General features: G+C 40.1%; 1 protein-coding gene across 5 annotated transcripts in view; it reads left to right on the forward strand.

The window, feature by feature from the left end:
* Nucleotides 1-3,265, forward strand: part of LOC128686084 (uncharacterized) — a 249,031-nt gene extending 245,766 nt beyond the window's left edge. For all 5 annotated transcript variants that reach the window (XM_053772733.2, XM_053772736.2, XM_053772734.2 and 2 more), the window contains one exon: nucleotides 1,204-3,265. In XM_053772733.2, the coding sequence (XP_053628708.1) occupies nucleotides 1,204-2,588 (1,385 nt within the window). In that variant the 3' untranslated portion in view covers nucleotides 2,589-3,265. The remainder of the gene's footprint in view (nucleotides 1-1,203) is intronic.
* The last annotated feature ends 7,452 nt before the right edge of the window (nucleotides 3,266-10,717 follow it).

Here is a 10,717-nt window from a genome sequence, read left to right on the forward strand (position 1 = left end):
GTCTCGGTGCGAGCCTCGGAACTTTCTCTAATTTGTTTTCATGCTTGGTCACGTGTGGGTTCTAAGGTGGTGCTGCATACTCAATGACAGGTCTGATTTATGCCGTACACTGGCTCCTGGTCTTAAGTTTGATAGTCATGCATGCACCGCCAACAAATCAGTGATATGCTCAGAATTTTTCTTATCTTCAGTTTGCAATCTTTAACTCTTCAGTTTATACTCAATCTCCGGTGTTCATAACTTAGCTCTTGCTGAGGCTCAGTTCCCATAGCTATTTGTTTGATTTTCCCTTTAGTACTTCCCTTTCCTCCGCAGTTTCTATCCTCATTATTTTTTACAGTACGAAGAATGAAATATAAGGGATCACCACTTTTTTTGGCATGTTATTTATATACACTTGTATATAAATTAACAGTAAGGGCCCTATCACTGTTCCTTGTGGAACCCTACTCGTCACGTCTGGTTATCTTGATACAACCTACCTGACCATCACTCTTTGTCTTCTCCACTTTAGTGTTCAATAAGCCAGTTTAGTAGCCGTTCTGTTATCTCCTCCATTTAGTAGATTAATGAATCACAGGATGCCTTCCTAAAATCTATGAATACGCTGTCTACCAAACATTCTTCCCTATCTTATATCTGTCATCCTCTCTTAAGGCAGGATTTTTTTCTTTAAACTTATATAAATAACAAAACAAAAGGCACAATACCGTGACTAGAACGATACACAAATAACTCGGTCCAAGTCGGACCGAAACGTAGTCGTAAGCTTCTCTCGTCTATGTGCGGGTTATTTGTGTTTAAACTTATACTTGAATTCTTTTATTAAGCTTGTGTAAGTGTAGTGTGTGTATTTAGCAAGTGTGAAGTTTGTAATGTGCGTGCAATGTGCGTATGGAATATGCATGTAAAGCCTGTTTTTACTTGCGCACGTAGATTTTGTGTGTGTGCCTGCAGTGTGTATTTGCCTACATGTTTTCATTTGCATGTGTGTGCGTGTGCATGCGTGCCAAAATGTGTGTACGAGTTCGTAAAGAATCAAATATGGTTTTTGCTGGTGGGGGAATGGTTTCCACAATCTGTTTCCCTATAGGCTATGTGTTTTACCAAAGTTTTTATCACTGGAGCTATTGTTTAGTGCATGACTTCTCTTAGTGGAAATTTTCTTTGCGGAATCTGACGCTGGTTCTTTTCTTTTTGCAGAGGAGCGACCCAGCAACATGGATGTGAGTCCCTCGATCCACGACCATTTCAAGGCTGACCTCTTCGATCTAGTTTCCTGCACGGAGTATGACCTGAGCGGCACGGGTCTGGGCACAGACTGTTGGCCTCTCGAGGATCTAGTGGATCGCAACGGGAACAACAACAACCTTAACGTTGGAGACGTGATGACGTCTTCCTGGACCTACGGCGGCTACCAGGACCCTCCCACCTCCACGTCCGTGAGTGTTCACATCGCTCATGACAAGGATAAGGAAACCAGCGACAAGATGTGGGGTGGGGGTAGGGGCGGAGGCACCACGGAAAAGGTGGTCAACAGTGCGACAGGAAACACTATCATTATCACCTTCCCTCGCACGGAAGGTCCCCACCCAGCACCCGATACCTCGGAAACTGCCTATAACCCTTCCCCGCCCATGACGGAACACAACAACCTGGAGCTCTTCAATTCTATCCTCAACGAGAAGCCTTACGATGGTCTGGTCTCTCATAACCACCGCTCCCCCGCGTCTGACTGCGTGTCTTACGTCAGTGCCTGCTCAGGCTACAGTGACTCTGGGATCTCTACTTCGCTGGAGGACACAGCTTCGCCCAACGCTGGCGGCCATGAGCATGTCGATTTCGAGCGTCTTGTGGATTCAGCGGTGGATTCTCTTGTTTACTCTCCAGGAGCTGGAGGTCTGGGTCCCGTGGAAGACAATCCCAATATGGAAGGTGGCAGCACTGCCTTTATGGCATCGACGCAGATGTCTTACCCTGCTTCGCACGTCACGCAGAGCAGTGATGTCTCTTCTATCTTGGAAGGAGCTCTCAGGGGCACTGTTCGGCGGCCCGGAGGAGGGCCTTCGCAACCTCCTCCCCTAACCAAAATTTCCGAAGTCAAGACACTCACGCTGATGTCTAACATGACACCTTTGCCACCCCTCACTTCAGTCTTCAAGGCGGAGCAGCTTAACGGAGTCGCGGGCTCGACGCAGATCAGCAGTAGTAATGGGATGTATGTGACGACGGGCTACGACTACCACCCAGCACCTGCCGAAGAGTACACCACCCTCGACGCCTCCTTCAATAAGCTTTCCACCGCCACAACCACCAAGATGGATCAGCCGGAGCACAAACCCAAGAAACGCAAGTACACTAAACGCTCAGCGGGAGAAGAACCCTCCGTCAAAGGTCGTCTCTTACACTTCTGCCACATATGCAACAAAGGTTTCAAAGACAAGTACAGCGTTAATGTGCACATCCGCACTCACACAGGCGAGAAACCATTCACATGCGAGCTCTGTGGGAAATGCTTCCGACAGAAAGCTCACCTGGCTAAACACGTACAGATCCACACAGCGCCAAAGCCACCGGGAAAGAGGTGAGCGGCAAGGTCAACACTGTCGCAAAGCCTTCAGAATCCCCGGGTCGCGCTGGGTCGCGCCGGGTCATGTCGGGTCGTGGCGGGCCACAATTACAGGCCTCGCTCCACGTCTCACTGTCGTACCTGCTCCTCGTTCTTAAGCCGTCCTTTGCGTTATTCACAGCTTCCTACTGTTAGAAGGATAAGGGAATCCAGTAATTAACAATATGTTTAGCCTACGGTGCAGCCAATACTCATGTATGTACATAGTGGCACTAACCCGTCCAGAGCGTGTTGTGCACTCATATAGGACCTGTGTAGGAGAGTTGCATCATTGTTCTACTTGTTATTTCTAAATACAAAACATTAATGTATACCCCCACTAGCTGGCTAGTGTCTCACACACATATACACACACATAACCTTCATACTCTTACAACAGAATTCGTGATTGAAAAAGGTTGTACTTTTACATAATAGGGTGCCATGTTTCTTGAGTCGTCGTTCCGTCACTTCAGAATACTGAGGCGCGGAGTGTGTTCATGTAGCTGCGGCAGTGTAGTCCCAGAGGCAGCCTGGTGTTGTCGCCAAATAAACCAGCGCCATGAAGGTCGTGAGAAGAGGGACAAGGGAGGCATCAGACAAGAAGTTCTGTTATCGTCGAACACGGAGAGTCCATACGTATTTGCTAAATTGTTATGATTATTAATATTATATTTATGGGGAAGCGTTAAATCAGTAAGGGTCAAATAACGCCTAGGGCATGATAGATAATCAAGTATCATCTGAGAAATAGGAAGGCAGCTCCAATTTCGTGGATGAAGAGCCATTCATTAGAATCAAGGTATCCCTTGAGGAAGAGAACATTTCTGGCTGGTATCCTCCGTCACTGGGGCGGCTTCACCTAAGAGGTGGATCAGGAAGTGACGTTGAGGATGTAAACACAAGGTCGTACTATTAAAACAACACTAGCAGCAGGTTATATTTGGCGAAGGTGCGACCCACGCTGTTCCTAATGATGAGCGAAGTGGTGAGGAGTGCAAGGCTTGCTGAATGCCTGAGACACCTTGTATTTGTAGCACGTCATTAGAACTTTCGTCAGAGATTATTTGTCACTGGTGCTGTACTTGTTACTTAGGTAGTGAAATCAGAGTCTTTTAGTTGCTAGTCATCCCTAAACACCGCAGCTGATGGCGTCTGGGATCAGAGGGAGGATAGACCAAGTAACTGATAAGATTATATTTTTTGTCGATGTTACGCGTTAACTAGCGAAGAAACGCTCGTGACTGCCCGAAGAGGAAAACAGACTATTATTAGAGGAAAATATATATTTTTATTGAGAGGAAAATGCAGAGTGTAGCAATAGCTCAGAGTAAACTATTAAATGTTTAGCTAATTCCAACTACCAGTGAGTAATTTTCTTCATCATTGCCTAGGTTTGTTAGTTGTGTAGTGAAGTTAAGCTTCTACAAGATAACTCTGATCCTCCATGACTTGTCTGAGCTTCATTTGCTGCCGGTCAGTGATGGTAGCTGGGCCAGTCCTTGTCTCTCCTCAACTCCGCCTCTCACCTTCAAAAATATTTCTAGAATTTCTATATAAATTAATATAAACACACAAACACATTCACACATACACTTATATATATATATATATATATACGTATGTCGTGCCAAATAGGTAAAACTTGCGATTTTGGCTTAAACAGCAACGTTCTTCTTGCTGATTAAGACAAGCGAAAATTTGTGTATGCAATAATTTCGCAAAAATCTTTCTGAACCTAACGAAAAAAATGCATTTCACTGTGTTTGTTTAGTATTAAGTTATTGTAAACTTACCTAAAATATATTTATTTAACTGGATTAGGCTAAATTAAATTGCTCTTGTTCTAATAAGGTTAGGTAAGTTTTCTAAGGTTCTTTTGGTACAAAATTATTAATTATTACATTAACATGAATGAAAAAATATGTCTTTAAACGTATAAGAGAAAATTTTAGAAAGGACTTAATTTTAAATGAGTTTTTACTAATTGACCAGTTTTACCTATTCGGCACGACATATATATATATATATATATATATATATATATATATATATATATATATATATATATATATATATATATATATATATATATATATATATATATATATATATATATATATATATATATATATATATGCGTGTGTTGGAATTTTGGTTTTCAATTAAAGCTTCTTGATAGCTAATGGACACGGTAATGAGCTCGAGGTGGGTGCTGCCTGTCTTGCCTTCCTTCCCCCCTCCACCTCAGCCTCTTCCAGTGGTGGATGCTGCCAGTCCGCCTCCATCTCCCCTACTTCCAGTGTGACAGCGTGAGTCTTCCTTCTTGCTTCTGTGATCACCTCAGCTATAACCTCTGAGTTTGGTGTCATGCCACGAGAGGAGGGGGAGGAGAGGGGAAAGGTACCGGGTGGAGGTGTCTGACGAGGGAGCCAGATAATGGTGTTATAGAGAAGCCAAGGAAAGTGCCAGGTAAAAGTGTTAAAACAAAAGATAATTATGATAGATATAGGTTTATAATTAACTCACGATGTTTCGGCCACCCTGGACATGTTATCAGGTCCAGCACCTAGATGTCGCCTTGTTTCGACTTCAGTATGTGAGTCTGATGTAGTTATTCCGTCCACTGTGGCTAATATTCTTCATGACAGCTGAAGGTGTTAGGTGAGGACTTCAGGTAAAGATGACAAGATTGAGTGCCAGGGAGAGCGAATAAGAGTGCCATGAAAGATGACACTCGAAGGTGCCATTCTCAAACGTTACCATCAAATGAAACTGCAAGCTTAAATAACATCGTAACAAGGGTGATGGCACCCCACCTTGACATTCACCATGTAATTTATCTGCTAATCGGTCTTCCATTTTGGCAGTTACTTTTAGCCATAATTACTCCCCCTGTAAATAGCCTAAGACTTAATTACAGAAGTTATTTATTTACACCTGTGGAAAATTATTTACCAGGTTGTGGTTTCTCAAAAAATTTGTCGGATACACTGCACTCCCAAATGTTGTTTTAGGTAAAGAACTCTATGATGATTCCATTACTGATTATTATTATCTATTGAGCTCATCACATGAATAAATAATACCAGTATCTGCTGGTAAAACATTGAGTAAAACATCTACTGAATTTGTTACGTGTATAAGCAACTATTTCTTGGTGCAGTACTGAGTGTTTGTTCCAGTGAGCTCGTCGCATGTCTGAAGAACTATATACTGGAGCAGCAAATAATTTTTAATTGATGCAGTAATAAAGCATTTTGAGCTCCGTAAATGTGTTAAGTAAATACTTGTAAATAGGGCAAAAGGTTACAAAAATGACGTATGTTCGACGCCTTGGGAAAGGTGCCTCATATTTTTGTCATTATTTAAATTATATCTTCTAGTTTATTGTAAGCAAACTTGTGTACACTAGATATATTACTCTCGTTATATATTATAGGATGCTGGATGCTTCTCTAAACTATCCTTCCCTATTAAGAAATAGATATATTCGAAACATATTTCACAGATGGTTTGACGCTGAAATATGGAGGAGAGGTGTGCACAACCTCCCAAAGTTAGAGAGTATTGATAAGAGATAATTATTGTTTGCCTTGACTTCAGTGTTGTCTACAGTGATCTGGCCTTCAGTCTTGTCTGCCAGAGTAATTTGTAAACATTGGATGTTACATGATGCCATGTAATTAATTGGCAGTCTAAACATGATGCAAGTACAGGTATGACAATACCGACATGTGGCATTAAAGCACAAATGCAACACTGAGGACTTTTCGTCTACTGGGCGAAATTTCTCCTAATTAAAAAAAATTGTGCATTTGTGTTTTTATTCCAGAAGTCAAAACATACTTTTGAAGTCAGGCACGATGACTGGTCTGCCAATAACATAAACACTGTGATTGGAGATCTGTCATGCACGATGATTGGTCTGCTGAAACATAAACAAACGCTGTGATTGGAGGAGTTCTGGAAACTTAAACCCAGTCCCTGGCACTTTTGTAGATAGTACAACTCTTCCTCTCGAGCTTCACCGTCATTTGTTTCATATATACTATGCTCTGAGTTCCACGTCAACGCACCAGCCCATCTCACGAGTTAAGCTCTGTGCTCCATACCAGTATGGTACTGTAGCCAGATGTATATCATGTTTAATCATTAGTTAAATAATTTCTTTAACATGGAAGTAACGCGAGAAAATACATTTTAAATTAGCTCCTGTGAAGAGCTGGCGTAGACGCTGGGACAGAGTCATTTTTCCCGTGTATGGTAAAAGTTCTTCAGAAGTACTTAAGACTTGGTTATTGCTTCCGTAGAGTGGTTTTTAAGTACTAGCTAACAGGAGTTGCACAAGGTTGATGAAGCTTAAATCTTCTTTCATAAAGAAACGTTTTCTCTTCGCTGATGTAGATCATTATTTTGTAATGCTTAGCGGATGTTAACTTGAAATCTACAGTGGAAGCTAATACTAAGCCTTATGTATGATACCTGAATAAAATTTCACCTGCCTCTTCCATAGGTTCTGTACTGAAGATAATTTTGTATTTTAGATGTTCTCAACATTTCTGGTTGCTATGCAGTATTTTTTGGGGGGACGAAATGCGCAATATTGGCTCTTGGGCTGGATTCACATAAGGTTCATATTGTCACTGTCAAGATGCAAGGACTTTAAGCGTTACTTGTTTCCAGCTCAGGGACCAGGCCAAAGTTGCTTCAGTTGTAATTAACTTCTGAGGCAACGAGAGTGTAATATTTTATAAGTAATATTATGTATTTGTTAGTTGTTATGTGCATTCATCACAAGATTATTCATCTAACCATTCTGTAATATTGCTCCATGTCGGAATGTTTGAGAAGGTAAATAACTCCAGCATTCCAACTTACTGTTGGGTGAGGGGGGGGCAGTAGCGTGTTAGCTCCGGGTCACGAAAGAGTGAAAATGAAAGAAAACGAGTGAGAGAGAAGAGTACATGAAGACTAAAGCTCCAAAGGTGCTGCGAAGGGTTCTCTTCAGGACACAATGTCGGCTCTATAATAGCAATAATGGGTACTAGCTCTGGGTGATGTCTGGCGAAGCTTCGGCTGGCGGTGCTTTCAACATCTCGAGGCTGAAGCGGCACTGGTCGTCATCCTGCACTACAGTACTCGTGATGAAGTTCTGTGGCTGATAAACCGAACAAGCCCAGGCTTAAGACTTCATCTGCTACTAATACAAATATTTTTTTATGTCAAGTACCGGCATGAAGACTTGAGCATAACATGAACGTCAAAATTTATCAAAAGAAAATGCTCCCAGAGAAGCTGAAGTTCTCATAACATACATTTTTCTTTTCAAAATAAAATAAAAATTCCCATGCCAAATAAGTCCTTTTTTTAATGCTGTTTGTACCAAAGTAAAGTCGGCCCTTATATTGCACATCTTCGGGGCTGCCTCATGACCCGGATAAAATACCATTTATGAAAGCCGTATATTTTTCTATAGTTATGGAAGCCTTATAATTTTATCTTGTTACCATGTGAGAGTCAATATGATGGTCGAACATTTCCACCATGTAAACATTTGTGCAAAAAAATTTTCCGTGCAAGGAAAAAGTCAGAAATCATTACAGGATATTCGGAAATTTGATTCTCAAATCTTCCCAGTGAAGTGAGGAACATGAAAATTGAAACTGTATAAATGAAACAAGATGGAATATAATATTATAAGGTAATAAGACGAAATGTAAAAAAAAAAATATTGTAGAAAAATATTAAGCATAACAGTATTAAATCAGATGTAAGAGAAAAAACTTTATATGTGAAATATATTGATATAGAACTAACAGTATAAGAACTAACAGTTTAGCTTTCATTAATAAACTTCCGTAAGAGCCTTTGGCAATATTTTAGTTTACGAGTATAAGACTTTACTTTTTACATTCCCTGTGTTTGTTTCTGACTCTTACTTTGCAAGGAAACAAACAAAACAAAAAAGATCTTCTCACTTGTTTTTCCTCTACTGTGATAATAAAAGTCAGTGTGTTAGTTCATTTGTTGTACCTTTTTTTCCTTTATTGTGTCCCGCTGCTTTTTTTTATTTGTTTCTGTTATATCCGTTACTTGTTTGTTACAAATTAAAATGCCTCGTGGAGTTGTCCCAGAGTAATATATGTTATTTCAATTACAAGTAATATCCATTACCTCAGTCTTTCTGATGCTTTTTGTTGTCTTTAAAGAAGCTCAAGGCTCACGTCACACCCTCACTGGGAGTTGGCAGATAGGTAAAAAGGGGGGAAAAGATTCAGACGCTACGTGATTATGCTGAAGGATGATTGACCAAAATATGACTGTGTCAAGGGGTTATTCTGAAGGATGATTGACTGAAACGAGATTGTGTCGGAGGATTATGCTAAAGACTGTCTGAAATGTGATTGTATCAGGGGGGTTAGTCTATTGACTGACTGAAAAGTGATTGTGTCAAGGGTCATTTTGAAGGCTGATTGACTGAAGTGTGATTATGCCAGGGGAAAGTCATTCTAAAAATTAGACACATGTGCAACATTAGGGTATCTTCTATGTAAATATTTCGCCAGCCAGTGGCTGTATGAATACAAATTTAAGGACAAAACAGGAAGAATTTGTATTGATAAAGCCATTGCTTGGCGAAACGTCTACAGTAAAGATACTCAAATGTTGCACATGTGTTTAATTTTTATCTTGTCGGTACTGTATACCATTCATGTACGAAAGTCATTCTAAAGACTGATTGGCTGGAAAATGATTGTATCAAAAGGTCATTCTAAACGCTGATTGACAAACATTATTCGGAGGCCATTATTTAAGATCATTTTCTCCACCAAGGAAATGAGCCGAGAACGATATTACTGCGCTCCTGCTGAGAGCTAACTAATCCTAGTTACAAATCATTAAGGTCAAACAATCTGGAACAGATTATAAATAAGTAATCACCAGCCCTTACTGGCTGAGATGTATAGTAAGTCATTTGTTTATTAAGGATTTCACTTGTAGAGCATTGCTTGGAGAATGACCTAAAGGCCACGGCAAATTGAATGAATACGTAGACACATTTACAAGAGGATAGCTTTTTAATGCGGCAACGTTTCGAACATTGTAGAGCTTTATCACTCGATGAAACTCTACACTGAGCGAAATGTTGTCCCAGTGAAGACGTGTTGCTCTACGTGAGTCTTCGTCTTTATTCCTGCAGGCAGTAAGTCTTTTAAAACCAAAGGGAAATCAAAGCGCTCATCGGCTACAGAAGAATCTGACGTCACGTGAGAGCATTACTAGTGAGTGGACAAAGATGGTTGAATTTTACCCCAAAAATGAAAATCTTAAAAAAATAAAATCCATGTTTGTTGAGTTTTCAAAGTTACTTTGATGACACTATGGAACATGGGATCTGTCGGCAGCCGCTGATGATAAAGAATTTGATGCTTTAAAAATTTGCTCAATTACAAAAAAAAAAAAAAAGAAATAAAAGCCTTGAGTTTCGACGTCTATAAATATTAATTTGTTCTCTCTTTCTCTTACTGTGTAACTTCGGTCCTGGTTCTGAGCTCAAACTTTCTGAAACTGCAAAGAAACTTTGACACCCCATGTTCAAATCACTAGCAAATTATTAAGTACAAAAACTATTGAATAAAAAAATATTCTGATTGCATTCTGTAGTCAAAAAGAAAATATTGATCGAATCTGTCATAAAATCAGCCCAAAATTTCATTGCACTGTTAACGTTAGAGTCAAACACCATCAGGATTTTTTTTTTTAATGGAATCGAAGATCTAAAATTAGAGTCAAATGCTATCAAGGAGAATTTAAATAGCATCGAATTTCAAAATTTGTATCAAATGCTATTCAGAAAATTTCCAGAGGCATCGAATCTTTAAAACGAGCTTCTCAGACGCTCTCGGCGAAAGTTTCCAGTGTTATCGTATTGAAAATCAGAGGTCGAATAGAGGTAAATATTCAGTAGTAGTGTTAAAAGCAAAGGCCATTGCTCTCAGGAATAAAATCCTCAAGATAAAGCATTTTCAGAAAGGTTGTGGCAGGGACCGGGGAAAGAGGTTGACTCCAGCTCTTGACAAAAAAAAAAAAATGTGTATCCCAGCA

The sequence above is a fragment of the Cherax quadricarinatus genome, chromosome 9 (assembly GCF_038502225.1).
Source record: "Cherax quadricarinatus isolate ZL_2023a chromosome 9, ASM3850222v1, whole genome shotgun sequence".
NCBI classification, from domain to species: domain Eukaryota; kingdom Metazoa; phylum Arthropoda; class Malacostraca; order Decapoda; family Parastacidae; genus Cherax; species Cherax quadricarinatus.